Source organism: Osmia bicornis, chromosome 16 (assembly GCF_907164935.1).
Source record: "Osmia bicornis bicornis chromosome 16, iOsmBic2.1, whole genome shotgun sequence".
NCBI classification, from domain to species: Eukaryota; Metazoa; Arthropoda; class Insecta; order Hymenoptera; family Megachilidae; genus Osmia; species Osmia bicornis.
The window spans coordinates 3,909,354-3,926,467 of record NC_060231.1 but is presented as its reverse complement, the minus strand read 5'-3'; the positions used below and the strand labels follow the sequence as shown (position 1 = coordinate 3,926,467).

The 17,114-nt window shown below is 41.9% G+C and overlaps 2 protein-coding genes across 4 annotated transcripts in view; one reads left to right on the top strand and one right to left on the bottom strand.

The window, feature by feature from the left end:
* Positions 1–172: 172 nt before the first annotated feature.
* On the bottom strand, positions 173–8,125 carry LOC114879058 (cell adhesion molecule 3-like). 2 transcript variants are annotated; one of them, XM_029193560.2, is made up of 6 exons: positions 7,619–8,125; positions 3,693–3,898; positions 3,491–3,626; positions 3,284–3,417; positions 2,650–2,917; positions 173–2,231 (listed from the first exon to the last, which is right to left on the bottom strand). In XM_029193560.2, the coding sequence occupies exons 1-6, from the start codon at positions 7,728–7,730 to the stop codon at positions 2,161–2,163; spliced, it is 927 nt and encodes a 308-aa protein (XP_029049393.2). In that variant the 5' UTR covers positions 7,731–8,125; the 3' UTR covers positions 173–2,160. The 2 variants fall into 2 exon arrangements, with proteins under 2 accessions (XP_029049393.2, XP_046145058.1); XM_046289102.1 differs by lacking the exon at positions 7,619–8,125 and adding an exon at positions 3,987–4,236.
* LOC114880254 overlaps positions 5,644–17,114 on the top strand; it is a 54,411-nt gene continuing 42,940 nt past the window's right edge. The window contains exon 1 of one of the 2 annotated variants that reach the window (XM_046289101.1): positions 5,644–5,849. In XM_046289101.1, coding sequence (XP_046145057.1) covers positions 5,813–5,849 — 37 coding nt within the window. In that variant the 5' untranslated portion in view covers positions 5,644–5,812. The remainder of the gene's footprint in view (positions 5,850–17,114) is intronic. The other variant, XM_046289100.1, reaches the window with a different exon arrangement.

Genomic DNA, 17,114 nt, shown 5'->3' with positions numbered 1-17,114 from the left:
ATAATTGGACATATCCAAGGATGGCGTACGCTGGAACACCGGGGGGCGTGCAAATTTCTTCGCAGCATCGGTGAGTGTGTATCTTTCTGTTAATTCTCATTATTTATCATGTTGTCGAAAGTATTTGAGTTCGTAATATGCGTACAGAAAGGAAAAGAAAAGAGACAGAAAATATTATAATAGTGAATTTTAATAACGATGAAAATTATGTACATATTTACATCTTTGTAAATGCTTATGTGATACGACATGTACCGGGATCTTGATACGCTACCATGTAAGAAACACATTCGTATTTTAGCTTAAGTACCAGACATTACGATGTCTTATGTGCAATTCTGCTTTCATTTTCCTTTCTTTCGTACGTAATTGCATTGATGTACGTAACAAGCTAGTTACGATTCGAATTTTGGCGCGCTTTTTTATGACGAAAGTATCAATAGAATGTATAACAGCACAATTAAACGAGTAAGTAATAGAATTCCAGCAATAAATAACAGTATTATCAACAATGTATAATTAACAACCTTCCTTGTGAAATTGCTTATTTTTACTGGAAGACAACTGTCTATATGAATTAAATGCATAAATGATTTTTTCATAAAATTAAATAATTTTTGCTAAATTTTTTACGAGAAAGAAAAAGGATTTGTATTCTATTTTGAAATTTTGTTGTCCAGCAATTTCGTAAGGAAGACTCTGTAAAAAGGAAACGAATGTGCGATTTATGCGCGCTCAGGAGCGTATCGTTGCTCCTGGGGCCCTCGGTTGAAATATGAATAAAAATTTATACACAAACATGCACTAAACGCGTGAAAGCGAAGACACATTTGTTAAAACATTGACACAATGATCCTCTTACATATTAATTCCCGCTTAGAAATATTTTTCTCTTTAAACACTTTCAGAATGTGGTACGTTTCTCAATTCCTTAAATTCAAACGAATTGCATAGTACCATTTTGCGCGGGGAAATTTGAAACACGTTAAAGTCGTACGATCGTTGAATGTAAAAATCTAGATAAAAATATATTCCTGAATATCACTGTGGCTGAAATTACGTTGTATGAGATGCACCTTGTTAGCTAGTGCTGGGTATACATCTACTTAAATATCCTATAACTTTTCATGTAATTAAACATGTATGGTTATATAAAATTATGATAGAATTGATTATATTACAATTTGATTGATAAGTTAGTGTGTTGTAATTATTTTAAAGACTGGAAACAATCATACTAGGGTATATATGTGATTGTATAGCTGTAAACAGCAATTTAATTAAAACTTAGCGATTACCCAGCACTGCTTTGTGAAATTAGTTGTCAAAAGTTGTTTATGATTGCTTTCCACAGCACTTGTATAAAAGAACAGCAAGTTCTTGCAATGGGGAAAAACAATTTTTCCACAAAGACCTTCTTATTAAGTGTAAAAATGATATGCAGTAAAAATAGAAGTACCCTTATAAAATTGTAGTAAAAATAATATGTATCAACGGAAAGCAACAAGAACTTTCTTGTGTTTTTCTTTTACTTTTTGTTGCTAAAAAGAGATCTGGACGACCTAACACATACATAAGTATACATGTATGTATGTGTATAGATGTACACATGTGGAGAGACGGATTGATGCTTCCTTTGGTTTCCATGATTCTTTTTCTTTTCCCTTTTTTCTTTTCTGCAATATTTTCTCTCTGTTTGTTCCATGGATATGTTTTAAACGAGACTTTTTCTTCGCGCAAGAATACATTTAGAGCCTAAAACATACTTTGGTTTATCAGTGGCGGATCCACAAGGGTTCTCTTATTAAAATTCTGGAACTGATCACCATTCTTTGGGTCAGAGTTAAGTTTACAATCACTGTTGAAGAAATGATCAACAAAAAGTTAAACAGATCTTAAGATTCTTATTATTTATCCTCATTGTTTGAATTCAATGATGAAGCTAAAGTGATAAGAAGAGGAGAAGCAAATTTCATGGATCTGCCACTGTTTGTGCGTCAGGGACGCCCGATTAAACGCCATCCTTATCATTTTTATCGATATGATATTTAATTACGATTACGCGACTTAAAAATTATTATTAGATACGATGGGAACGTTCTCCTAGCGTACTCATTTTACACTCTTAAGGAAGCAACGTGAAATAAAACTGTGTCATTATTATCGCGTTAGGATGACTCCTGTGATTAAAACAATGATGATCCAGCTGAGTGTCGTTGTAGGTTCGCTTCCTGAAAAGGAACAATGTTTCATTTATTAGATTATAGCTGTTGTGCAGGATATAATTAGCATTTAGTGTATTAGAATAAATAGAAGAGATTTTACAGTTTCTTCTTGCCACAATTATTCAGAATAATAGTTTATATAGGGTTTATTTTCTTCGGCTCACTTTTGTCATATAATGGTACCACTGAAGTATTCATCGCAAGACATTACAGATAACAACCACCCCTTGAAGAGGGGTACGCAATACGCAAAGAAATAATTGCAACATTTCTGATACACTTTTACCCTTCCTGAAAACCACTTCTACCATAATACCTCTGTCTATTGAATCTCCAACATTGAAGATGAAAAAAGAGAGAAAAAAAATTGAAAAAGAGTTGGAGGTTGAAAATGGTCAGATCAGGGATTTAAGGGGAAGTTTACCATTCATTAAATCGTTGCGAGTGTGGCTTTGTGGGTTGATCTCGCGGCTCTCCATTACAGGGGCATTCGGGATCGTCTCGCCCCCTTTCACGCTCTCCTCGTTGCTCTGCAGATAAACGGTCGCTATTGTCGCCAAGCACTTTAGTTTCATGTTGCCTCGCTTGAAGTGTTGCTTGGTGACACGGAACTCCAAGCCTAGCACCGCCGTTTCCAGGCCCTTCTCGTCCACCGCTGTAATGTGCGGTCCTTTCAGGTACTGCGCGTCGGCCTGAAAGTCAAAGATCCAATTGCTTTCATAAGAACGTGGACGTAACTGCTGTCTAAGTTGAAAATGTTGCCCTTGTGTCTTTGGGGCTGTGTAGGGATGAGTATGTCCATAAGGATATAAGGTGTACAATGAGGATCCCCATTGAATAACTGGGTCCAGAGTATCCCAGTATGAATATAATACTTCAAAGTCATAAACAGTACTGCTGAATCTGCAGGCTTCATCTTCCAGAGGTCCCTAATGATCAGTGTCCTGCATAGTGTCTTGGGTGAAACTAAGCGTGTCTACTATCCAGATGAAATTTCTTTTGAAAGATCTGGGGATAGGAGTTGAAAAAGCTTTTGGATTTTGTTAGCGGTTGCTTACCGGGTCACCGTTGATAAACCAAGCCAATAGAGCAGCGGGTTTCGAGGGCGCGGAGGTGCAGTTCATGCGAACGACCTCTCCCACTTTGTAACGAGAACGACCACCGGTTATTCGTGGCCCTTCGTCGGGAAGAACTGAAAGTATAGGGTTTCTTGTTCAACGAATCGAAGTCATCAATAAATGTCAATACATTGATAAAGCGCTCACCTACTACTGTCATGTCCGCGTGATCAGACACGGTCTGAAAGGCCGGAGCCTCGGCGGACACCTCGCATCGATACCTGCCTGAGCTGATCAGATTCACGTTGTTCAACTCCACCGCCCTTTCCGTGGAATTTTGTGTCTGAAACAGGCCGTTTCTTTATGGTATCTTGTCAAAACCGATCGTCGCGCCTTGAGGGATACTCACGTTCACGTTTACACCGGTCACACGGAACGTCTGAACGCTGGGCACGTCCCTGGGCACGTAACGATAAAACTCGTGGCCGTCTTTGTACCATTTCACCGAGTACAATACCTCATTGTCCAGATTGAAGTTGCACTGCATACGAACCGTTTGATTCAGAACGACGTGCTGCGGTATCTGCAGGGCCGTCATGCGAAGGGCTAGGATACCTAAAACATATTTTCTTTCCTTAATAAATAAAATTTATTAATCATTCTTAGATTTATTATTAATCATTCGTCTGGAGTATAAATTCACCTAGAAATTAAGGTGGGCCTGTACGTCTGACCATGTCATGGGTTACTCTACTTAATCCGTGGTATCAGGTCACTAATGTTGGGAAGAAAAATATGCTTACTAAACTTTCTTAAGCAATTGGGAAATCGAGTGCTAAAGTTCGGTTCTATAATTTTGGATCAGGTTTCTTAACTTCGCTACCTAGTGACCCCCTAGCTACTTGGGCCAACGGAGATTATGTCCCTTCGGAGTTAAGTTTAAATTGAAAAATTAAGCGATCGTATCTTTGGTAATCATACTCTTAATGTATCCTACCACGCATGGCCACTTTTACTATGGCAGTGAACACGATAACGAGCTATTAGCCACCCTTAGTATACACTAGCCGACTGTGCTGAATGGCTATAGTAATTCGAAGTAATGAATAAGTCGATAAACAGTTATAGTTGGGAATTAGTTTGATTTAATGGGAACAGTTACAAAGTATCAGGTCAGATAATTGTTCATGAAACATTTATGATCAGCAAGTTGTATCTTTCTGCTTTGGAAAATGTTGCGTCGCGACGCTACCGGTGGCGCGTGTTCGTGACGGACACGGACACGGTCGATTTAATTAAAGGCAATCGGACGAGGGTTGGACGATGCTGTCGAGAGGGGAGGTTAATCAACGGCCAGATATATACTCAGATTATTTACCGACTGTATTATCGGTCTCTGTTACGCGCTTATGCCTCGAATTAAATGCTACACAGTTAACGGTGTTAATTTCCAATTCGCGTGTTCGAATCGTATTTTTTCGATAAGCTCGAAATTATCGAATTTTCTGTCGCACGCGTGGTGTTCCTGACTTAAAGCCTCTTTAAAGTGTACCAGGTGTCTTGAAATGAAACGCTATCGCGTACATCGGCGTTCGTGAAATTAATATGGAGTCACTTCTGCTCTTCGTCACTTCAAATATTTAGCTTCTTATTTGAAGCCTAAGTGAAACCAAACCAAGGACTATGTTAGTCCTATCTAAGTCTCCAGAATTGAAGAATTTATGCAAATCTAACCAAATTTCATTGGGACCAAAATTAAGAGCAAATCCAAGTTCAACCTAACCTAAAAATTCTTTTCGCATTGCGTCAGCGTCGAGACAATAAGCTGGGGGACGAAAAGTTTTCTTGAAAAGAAAAGAAAAGAAATAAGCTCCCTCGAGTGATTCACAGGCGGTCAGTATGCGAGCTGTCGCGTTCCTCGAATTCGTCCGCGTCCAGCATCTCCCCAGAAATTAACAGGAATTAAGTAGGACGACGGAAGGACAATTATCTACTTAAAAGCGTGTTCGTGCGGCACTCCGAAGAACGCGATCAGCTTTCGCCAAGGGCAAAACCGCTTGGTCGTAAATTTCCTTAATTCCCTGGGGGAAACATGGGATCGAAAAGGTTCAACGAATTAATGAATGAAACGGTATTGTTTTTTAAAAAGGCGGGATTCTAGAGGCACACTACGAAACGCCAAGTTTTATTGGAAATCGGGCCAATTAGAGTGGTCGAGTTAACGACCTATCGTAACGTGGTTTCGCGAGACCGACGATAGTTATGTCTTTGTGGGACGTCTTTAAACGAACGTGACATCACGAACCGCTTTACGCGCCCGTATATCTGCTAGTTTCTTGATTGGCAATGGTCCTCGAAGAGGTTATCCGACGGTCACGTGACACACCGTCTGGAAAAAAAGCGCGATCGTTTCTTTATCGAACATGGACGTTACTGTCCCCTGACACGTCCCCAATTGATGGAGCTGCGTAGATTGATGGAAACTGTGCAAATATCGACGACGATATACTAGATTTTCCAAAATGAGCGATGGCGTATCCATCGAAATTGTTTGGCAACAATGGAAGTAAGTTAGGTTAATTTTTTGTAACTTGAATTTAGGTTCTGTGTAACTTCGATTTAATTTCTATTAGCCCAAAGTTAAGTTAGATGGAGATGGGATCGAACTTGACTGTTGGTCTAGTGTAACTTAATTTGGACTTAATTTAGTTTAATTCAAAGTAAGGTTTAAGTTTAGTTAACATTAGTGGGGATTAACTTTCGTTTTAGATGGAACCGAGACTTAAGCTAACAGAATCGAAGTCGAAGTTAGGTACTGGCCAAGTTTAGGGTTAGTTTAAGCTAGAATCTAAGATGGACCTAACCTACATTTCAGATATTATCTAAGATTATGTATAGTTAATTATACCTAACTTATGTCTCAACACGACAAAGGATTCTCTGAATCCACATTTCATCATGGGCAATACCAGGGTACCGCTAATAACCGGAAATTCAGCGAAGCTTGCGTTCGAATCCGGCAAACGTTCGTAGAATGCGTCGCGGTGATTCCTTTTTCCAAGAAACTTTTATTCCGAGCCGGAATTTATCCACTTTTCCGCTTATCCTCGAGAACTTCCGCGTCCTGGCAATCCTATTCCTATTCTCGGTAAAGCGGATCCTATCTAAACGTCTGTTACTTACCGTATTACCGGCATTCTTTCGCGGAAACTTGCGATTTCTCCGCCAAGGAAATTCGTGTCGTCCATTTCGCACGGCAAATCGGAGGATAGACTTTTAATTCTACGATATTACCCGTGGAAATGATTCGTTTAACGCTACGATAGTTTTACAGTAACCTATAAGCACGAAACTTAAAGTTTCGTGTCCTATGGCATAAGTCCCAACGCAAGATCGTTAGCAATCGGAGCAAAAGCCATCAGTTTCCAATATCAGACATCTAAAACTTGACCTAACGTAGCCATCATTTTCCGGACAATCACCGTTGAACGATCATCAGCCAAAATAGAGCTGTCCTCTGACCTGCTTGCACGTGGACAAAGATCCACACGGTGCGGATATCGAAAGCACGCGAATTACACGCACGGTAGATCAGTGTCGCGTGCCAACGGTGCAGTGTTCATCTCTGAAATCCGTAGATCGGTATCGTACGAACATCCAAACAATGCGAACGACCGTGTGCAAGGACGTCCATGTATTGTCTCAATATTGACGAGGGCAATATCTTTGACCAGCCGCGTTGTAACGTGTTTCCTGCGATTAACGAGATCGTTGGGTGCTAAACGTTCGCAAATGTTTGCTTTCCTTCGGCCGGAGAGCATCTGTGTGTGTATGCCCGTGTTTTCGTTCCACGGAATTTATTTGTTTAATAGTAGTGAGACGAAACATCAGCCTGTTCGTAGTTTTGTTAATTGCCTCCTGACTGTGGAAGCGATAAAGAGCCGCGAGGACATAAGCGATGGAATTGGTGACTGAAACTGTTGCCTAAGTGAAGACAAAGGGTTCAGCAAACTAACAAGGACTCTGGTTCAACAGAATGGGAGCTCAGAGTCCTTATCCCGAAGAAGGAACACTTCACTGCCCACCAAACTGACAAGGACTCTCAAGAACTAGCCCCCCAAAGGGGGTGACTATAACCCTTAGGCCAAAGAAGATACATATCCCAGTCCATTTAGGACTTTACTAAACAGGACTAAGGACTCTCAAGAATGGTTGACTGTATTCCAAGGAAGATAAACTTCACCCTTTATATGGCTCAATGAAAATACCTACGACGGGAAGAACTTGCCCCATACACTCTCACAGCAATCTTCGATAATGAATGTCCAGGCATACCTGAATGAAGCATAAACGCGGAGATCGCGATCAGCCTGGACAGCAGTGCCCGTTGGTTCATCTCAAACCGCATCCTCGGCAGTGGTGCAGCCCTTGCAGACCATGGGATCATCCGTAACTCCTGCCTCGTCACTGACCACCAGCCATATCGCGGCTAAGCTGTTGGCGTTATCACTCTTCAGCACAAGTGGGAAGCTCCGCACAGGAGGAAATCGATCTCTCTTTATCCCTCTGTCCGTAGCTCTGTCCGTTCGTTCGAGGCCCGGTTTTCTCGGACAGTAGGGCCGGAGATGGTAGAAACGACACCGGGCCAGCCGGGCTAGCGACCTTCGAGTAGGGTCAGCAGGTGTCGTCGTCGGACCGGCACATTATTTTCCACGTTCCGCGCGCGGACTAATTGAAAATCTATACTATGGCGGAGGAGAGAGCAGTAGTAGGTAGTCGCTACTGCGGCATCGGCACATACCAGCGGGCAAACAGGAGGTGCTGATGTGTTGCTGCTGCTGCTGCTGCTGCTACCACTGACGCTCCGTTGCTGGTGGTGGTGGTGGTGCCGTTGTCCACGGTGGTGGTGGCGATGGCTCGTAGGAGGGGGGTTGGGTGGAGGACCAGCCGGGAACACGGGCAGCTGAGGGAGACGGAATACAGGCAGCGAACCGACGCGATCGACGAGGAAGGCACGATTTCGAGTCGGTTCCTGGGCGACTGCGCCGTTCTCCAAGTCGATGATCGCTGCAAAATTCTCCGTCTCCCTTCGTGTCGCTGCGCGTTGAAGCTCTTTCGCCGCGGTGCGTGCATGTGTGTGTGTGTGTGTATGTGTGTGCAGGCGCTAACAAAATTCGGGGGAGAAATACGCTGCGCTCCGGGCGACCCGCTCCCGGCGACTCTTCCGTCAGGAATTATGCGGATTTTTCGCTGTCCGTTTGATTGTTTCCCTTCGTTTCCTGTTCGTTCGATGTTGTTCCGAGACACTGGATTTCTTTTCGAAACACAGAGGGTGGGGGGTGAGTTAGAAAGCGGGAGCTCGAGGATGGATGGCGGATCATTTGTAAACGAGCCGTTGGAAATTGGATGACGGAGGTAAATTAACGCATCGTGGAGTAGTGGAACGAAGTACCCATGAAACTTTACCCTTGGGAAGGATACTTAACCCTGGAGACGGGTCGGTCGTGACCCAGACTGAGGAAATAGTCCAAGTCTCAGACTCGCAAGTAACCGGTAACAGCTTGCTTCCTGAATAAAGGAAGAATTTGAAATCGTTCGATACGATGCTTTGTATATTGAACAAAGTTAAGTAGTTTTTAAGCGAAGATAAAGCTATCGGGGAAACATCCCTGCAGCGCGAGGAGGGATGTTAAACTTAGCCAGCCAAGGGTTCATACAGTTGTATCGACTACCTTGTTCCTGCTCGAATTATTATTTAATTAAGCTAGCCGCAGAGGTCCCGAAACGTGGTCTGCTAAAATTTTTATTTGGGGGGTAAGATTGAGGAACACCAGGGTCCAGGAGATGTGGGCTCATGAATAATATAGGTCCTTTAATTCCCTGAACACATGGTAGCACGCTCGGTCCCAAGGTTCATTAAGCCGCAAAGCTAAAAGAAGGATGACTTTGCAAGACTTATCGTTGATTTTACATTTAACGATGTCTCAGGCTTCATAGCTTCCGTTTAGAACGCTCCCTATCTCCTCGAGGTACCCCAAACATTTTTAACTCTTCCAGCCTGTTAGGGTCCTAATGACTGGATTACAGTGTTCATTTCACGCAAAGCCCATGGGTTCCCGATTGTTATGTAACAATTTGACTGGTGGTTCAATTAAGCAATCGCAAAACAAAGGGGGTGAGAAGGTGGTGGTTTTAGATACCGGAGATTAGAGGGCCAGGTGTTGATGCATTAACGGGTATCACAATCGCTGATTAATCATTCCCTATCGATCTAAGGAAAACTCTAAAGCAACTCGTTGCTGGAGCATCGTGTACTAACTTTCCCGTTATCGTCCCGTTTATCTGGCGTTTTTCTCCCGGTATCCCGGCCGCCGGAAGAAGGTCAAGTGTGCCGGGTCAGGGAGTAATCGAGGCAAAACCGGCGGCTACATAATTTCGCGAGTAACCTGTGGTTAAATACCTCGAAGGTGCTTGCTCGAATCTCGTAGACGTACAAGTTGGGTGAAATTTTTGATTCGCCGAAATTATTTCCCCGATTCCCCCGACCGAAGCAACAGCCGAAGTGTTTCATTTCATTTACGAAACGAACTGAAAGCACTAAAATCGTCAGGATGAAATCAGTTCTGACGTGGAGAAAGTTAAACGCAGAAAAGTTAAGTTGCTCAGGGATTACTTATAGTATTATGTGCTTGTCGGTTGTCGTCATCCCCTGGATGCGGGAAAAACGAACGATAACGAGAAACTCGGCCTGGGATAGTGTTCGACGAACTTCTGTGTATCTTCTACCAAGTTCCCTGTTCCTCCGACGGAATTAACGTCTCCAGTTGAACCTAATGGACGTCTCTCAACTTCCTTTGCCATTCGAGTAAATCAGTTGATGCAAATCCTTATGTGACTAAAGATGGATTTCAAATCTTCCGTTAACTGTATGCGTCAGTATCTTAAGTCCAGAGGGTCTAACTAAAGGGTATTTGAATTAGCTTCTAAGATCACTTGGGTTAGGTCTGTTAGACCTAACTTAACCACAGAATAGGTCTATTAGACCTAACGTAACCACAGAATAGGTCTATTAGACCTAACTTAACCACGGAATAGGACTATTAGACCTAACTTAACGACCGAATAGGTCTATTAGACCTAACTTAACTACAGATTAAATCTATTAGACCTAACTTAACTGCAAATTGAGTCTACAAAGTTTCAGTTGGAGGTAGTCTAATTAGGACTTAGGTGGATCAGTTAAGTCAGTCATTTCTGACTTGGGTTAAGTCCTTAACGTTAATTATCCTGTTTTCTTTTTGTGTCAACAAAAAGTTAAGACTGATAATTGACTTAAATTTTAATTAGCCGTTTATTGGCTTAATTACGGCGGTCGAATGGTAGAGGACGATGCGAATCCCAGAGGGACTTTCCCTCTTCTCCTGTTGCCAGTGCTCCTGGCGAGAGGAGATTATCGAAATAAAGCCATCGAAGCAGCGATTCGTGGCTCGTTGGATTCGAGCCCGGCTCCTGGATCTTCCTGTGAAACGAGTCAACTTTCGAGGCTACGTCGCGAGTTTCAACCGGTCGAAAACGAAATTACGATAACGAGGGATATCGTGGCCTGGGCTACACGCTTTCCACTCTCTCGCCCTCCAATTCGCCTGCTGTTTAAACGGCTCCGACTTTTCCCTTCCATTTGGCTGACTGGTTTCCTACTTCTCTCCACCTTTTGTTTCAATGCCCTCCCTCTCTCTTTCTACCCTTCGTAGTTCAATGAATTTTAATTGAAACGTTTTCGAGAGAAACTTTAACTTGCCCAACTTAACTCAGATTCAATTTAATCCAGATTAAACGGACTTAACTGTACCTTGTGCGAGTTACGTGTACTCAAGTTTCGCCCGATGGAGAGTAATTTTACCTCAAATCTATGATGTATCGTTGACGAAAAGATAACATTCTCGGTTTAAGGCAGTTAAATCCATTGTTGTCGGTACAATCAGACAATCGAAGGCCCGTTTACCGTCAGACCGCCCCCTACGGTTCGATCTAGATCCTTATCAAAGTGTCCCTGCAGGCGTTATCAAAATTATCCTCGCAAGATGCTCGATCCACCGGCTGGATATTACACGTTAAGGGCCGTTATCGGGTAGATTCATCGTTTGCAGGATACACGCGACACCCCCGAACAATAAACGTCAGAAAGGGAATTGCCAGTCGGTATGGTGGATTTGTGAAGATATTAGGATTTCCATACGAGTACTTATCAAAGTCTATTAATCATTAAAAGGAAGAATTTATCGTTGAAACAATAAGAAATTTTTAAAAACATGGAGGGCCGGACGAAAAATATTCTTATTGAAATTCTATTAGAATATTACTTTGCATTACATGTGTAAACAAGTACAGTTTATATTGGAATTTATAATGAAAAATATCTATTAATATGTACCAAATGACAATAGAACAATAGAAGAATCGTTGTCGTGTATTCACAAGCAAATCATAAAATTTTATAAAATTAATATTTCTAAATAAAAGTCGATTCTGATAAAATTCGAAAGTGAATATATCGATATTTTGATCCTGATTTGTGTTTTTGCGGTCAAGGTGGGGGATTTAATATGGCGGACCACAAAATAGAAAATATCGCTGTGAAATAATAAATAATAAATAATCCTGTGAAATTTTGAATACAAGGACTTTTCGCTGTGAAATTCTGTACATGCTGGTTTCACGGAATTCAAAATCTAAATTGAATTTTGAAAATCTGATTCCAGATTCGTAATCAGCGACCCAATAAACCCATATATGCAAAATTTCACAGTATTAGCGATATTTTCTATCTTTCGTCCGTCATGTTGAAATTAGAAAATCTAATTTCAGATTCGTAATTAGCGATCTCAAGAACCCTTATACGAGTAAAATTAAAAAAAGTGATTTACATAGAAGAATTCTTGCACGAAAGGATTAATAGTTTGATAAAAAGTGTCCAGGTGTAACTTTCGAGCCAGTAAGGACACTTTACGCTTTGGGGCGCCACTTTCAAATATTCACACCGAGCCGAGAGCGTGTGCAAAGGCGAGAAGCGAGGGGTTGGGCACGACTAACGACCCTCGTCCTGTAATTGGGGTACCAGTTGCACGCGTCAGGATGAATTTCATCCCCCGAAGCCGTGCCACTTGGAGTCCCCTCTTTTGTAGAGGCGCGTATTCGCCTCGAGTCGCGGCTTCGTACGTGGAGCGACTGTATACCGTGCTTTTACATCGTGGAACGTGCCTTTTCCTCCTCCTGCCCTCCTCTTGCCAAACTGCTTCCTTATTTATCGAAGCTTCCATGACACGGTGACTCGGTACCTTTTCTCTCAGACCTATGCCACCCACCCCCCCCCCCCCCCCCCCCCCCTTCGAGTGTTTTCATTCCGAGCAAAGAATTTTACGATAAAATTTTCCCCCTTTGCATTTTCAATGACTCGCAGCTACTTATTTCCGTAAAATTATTACCCCGAGCCTTTGGTAGCAGTACCGCGTATGCCAGGCAAGAGTTCTTTCCTTTGACTGCGGCTAAATTACAACTGTTCAGGATTTGTCGTATGGCAAACTCGGAATGGTTAGTCAAAAGGTTATACTTTACAGATTTTCGAGTAGATTTATGATACTGGATGGTATACTAAAATGGCGGGGTTATGGATCAGGAGATCTAGGAGATCAGGAAATCCTTGCGATAATATATCGAATCCATGGAAATAGTAAGCTAGGTTTAGATATTTATAAATATAAATGCTCGTGGAATTGAACAGCTAGTTTGTCTCACAAGGAATGATCCCGAACTAGGAAATTCAAAAGATTATGGAACTTTGTGAATATATAGGGGACGTCCTTCTGATTAAAATGCAATTTTCGTTTGCTGTCCGTTTTCAGTCTAAGAGGGTGGAAATCGCCCCTAAAATTTCAGCCGTTTCACGCGTTCTTTTTTCTTCTCTGAAATTATTGAATATTTTGAAAAACCTCATTAACAAAAATGATTAAAAACTTTCGAAATTTTAAGGGCAATTTCCACCCCTTTACACTGAAAACGAACACCAAAATTGTGATTTAATCAGAAGGACGTCCCCTAAAAATTCACAGTTTCATAATTTTTGGAATTTTCGATTTCGGTATCGTTCCTTATCAGTGTAAGTGCGGAATCGAGCGTGTTTAGACTGCTGAATGGACAGATCGATAGGCTCTTTGTAAGATTCCTATGCTTTGATGATAGAGCAGCTCGCAAACATTGTTTATCTAAATTTCAAGCTTCAGCAAAAAAGTGAGACTGTCCTAGAAGTTCACCTTCGACGGATCAGTCAATAAATTGGGAGATCAATTGATGATCCTCGGTGCTCAGCTGTTTCATCGTGAAGGAGAATTTTCGAGAGTAAAAGGCGTGAAGAATCCAAGGCTTAAAGTACGTACTTCTCTGACGGGCAGGCCCGTGTAAACGTGGCGCAAGACGCATGCGCTTATTTATTAGCGGGACCGAAAATCGATATTCGACCTCTCGCTCTCGCACGGCCCGCTTAATATTTCTTTCGACTCGTTGCTTTTCCTGCGAAAACGCGGAGTTTCCTTCCCTACGCCCTACCCTGTCCCTCTTCAACCCCTCTGGATGCTCTGCTTTCGGGAAGAACGCGTTGCTATCAGTCGAGGAATTGGTCTCGTCCGTCGGACAATCCAAAGGATCGTCCCGATCGAATTAGGCCACTTAAAAGCGTCTACTACTGGTAGGATTCCTTCGAGGAAGCGGGGTACCCATTGGACCGAGTGACTGGTAGATTAACACTTTGACTGCCGCAATGAATTCGATGGATAATCCCATTAAATAGTAGTTTTGTCTATAACGGATCTCATATACCGCTTTGATGATGCGTATCTGCGGCTTTTATTACGCTATGTTGGGGATTCCTACGTTGGTTTATTGGAGGAACCTACTTTTGGGTTAAGTGTCACCTGGCTGCGTATTAGTTTTGGTTTATATAATTGTAAGTGCCAAAGGAGGTAATATTAAATTAGATGTGTATCATTGTAGGTAGATAGCAATATAGGGAGCAGCCATCATAGGTTGCCACCAAATTAGGTAGCTACTAACTTAGGGAGCTGTTATCATAGGTAGCCACCAAATTAGGTAGCTATCAACTCAGGGAATTGCCACTATAGATAGCCATCAACTTAGGGAGCTGTTATCATAGTTATCCACCAAATTAGGTAGCTACCAAATTAGGGAATTGCCATCATAGGTTGCCACCAAATTAGGTAGCTACCAACTTAGGGAATTGCCATTATAGATAACCATCAACTTAGGGAGCTGTTATCATAGATAGCCACCAAATTAGGTAGCTACCAACTTAGGGAGTTGTTATCATAGGTAGCCACCAAATTAGGTAGCTATCAACTTGGGGAATTGCCATTATAGATAGCCATCAACTTAGGGAGCTGTTATCATAGGTAGCCACCAAATTAGGTATCTATCAACATAGGGAGTTGCCATTATAGATAGCCATCAACTTAGGGAGCTGTTATCATAGGTATCCACCAAATTAGGGAATTGCCATCATAGGTTGCCACCAAATTAGGTAGCTACCAGATTAGGGAATTGCCATCATAGGTTGCCACCAAATTAGGTACCTACCAACTTAGGGAGCTGTTATCATAGGTAGCCACCAAATTAGGTATCTATCAACATAGGGAGTTGCCATTATAGATAGCCATCAACTTAGGGAGCTGTTATCATAGATAGCCACCTTAGGTAGCTACCAAATTAAGGAATTGCCAACATAGGTAGCCATCAATTTGAGGAGCTGCCATCATAAATAGCCTACCAATCTAAGTATGTACCAAAGTACTCATTACCAAAATACATAAACCTAAGTAGCCTAAATGGCATATACACCTGATAGTTTTAAACCTTCAATTAATTACGACCAACTTGTACACAAATGATGTGGCCACAAATGGCAGCATTGTCAGAATTATAATTGGATCGCATTTAACCATAAAATACCTCTTTCTATCGCTCGAAAGACAAGTGGGAGCAGGTGATGTTCCAATAAACGTAATACAGGGGGATATGTAATGAACGGCACTTGACAGATCCGATTCGATATTTGGCCGATTACGCAACGATGCCACGCGTGTCGTTTAATTGATCGTTTCACGCGGGCCGATCTATTTACGGCGATCCTTTATCCGCGAAACAAAGCTCCACGAACTGAATGAACGTTTTTCCCCCTACGCTTCGTATACCTCTTCAAAATAGCTGGCACGCGCGTGCTTTGTTTTTTACCTCCGGTGAATCACTGTTGTTCTCTGTTTATATTACAATCGATTCGCCGATGATTGAACTATCTGTCGGTGAAATTCAATCGTTAAGGGATGAATGATCATTAAATCACCCTGTAGAACAAAGCTTCCCGACACAACAATGCGAACAAGTAATAAGAGTTATCTCTTTCTTTGTAAGTACTGTAATTTACAAAACGTCCCCTTTTCTTTTCTCGCCTCATTTCTGAATCGTCCTGTAGGAAAGAAACGAGGAGATTAGATTTTATTGCGGCCCCTCGTCCGTTGCATTCTTCCCAACGACGTCTCTTCTTTCCTTCCTTGTGTCTATATAGCAGGTAATTTGATGTACAAGTAAAGACGTTATAATAACAAGCTCGTTGGAGGAATTACGGCATTCTAGGTGTTTCACGGTCGAGAAAGGAGCCGAGTCGTGATTCGATTTTTTATTCAACCCACCATGCTCCCCGACCGCTCGTCCTTCCTCGAAACGGAATTCAACTCGGTACTCTGGGGAACGTTCCGTTTCCTCGGCCGTGATTCATCGAACTTTAATTTCAATCGGTTTCCCGCGACGAATCCTGTTCCCGTTTGTCCTTGCTCGCTTTTATTCGCCGGTTCTCCTCGGAGCGCAGGGGTGCCTCAGATAAATATGATCCTCGTAAAAATTCCTTCCCGATCCGAGGGGTAACACTGGCAGGATATTGATTTATCTCTTTCTATTTCGATGTACGCCCGTGATACGAGGCTGTACCTGATACCGTTCTACCGGGTGTTAACTAATGCCTCGTTTCGTCGATTACGCGCAGCAGGAAGAGTTAATTTTTTACCCCCCAGAAATCAGATCTCTCCTGGAAATGGGACAAGCGAGAGAACAGACAGATGGAATTGACTTTGATCTACAGGGTGATTCATAACTATACACAGCGGGCTGGAAATCAGTTTTCCGTGGTCAAAATTGAATTTTTGAAGTTTTGTGTACATTGATAACTTTTCAAAGCTTCAAAATTCAAAATATTAGCCATTTTATATGATTATAAAGTGAAAGCAATTATTCTTTGCAATAACAGGTTTGGATTAACGTTTCATATACGTTATGGCTCTGGCCCTGGGCTAAAGGGATAATGGGCAAGAAGAGGGATAAACTCATATAATCCGATATATGACTCTGGCAGTGTCACATGATCTGGCAAAAAAAATGTTTCCAACAAAAGTTGACCAGCATTCACTTTTATACAAATTTCAATATACAATATTTAAAAAATTCTTTTCTCTTTAAATATTAATATATATTTTTGGCTTCACAGTATTCTAGTTGGTGTCGAGACGAATTCAATGACCCACTGTACTATATCCTTAAACCTTGAAATAACTCTGAAATAATTTTGGCCACGATAAACGGGTTTCTAGTCCACTGTGCTACGGGTACGATAGTAGATCGCGAGGTATTCAGGCGCAGGATTGATTTAACTTATGTCAACCTTAAGTTCAGGCAAGATATTGGCATAAAATTCCTTTCCATCAGGAGTAAGAACAAT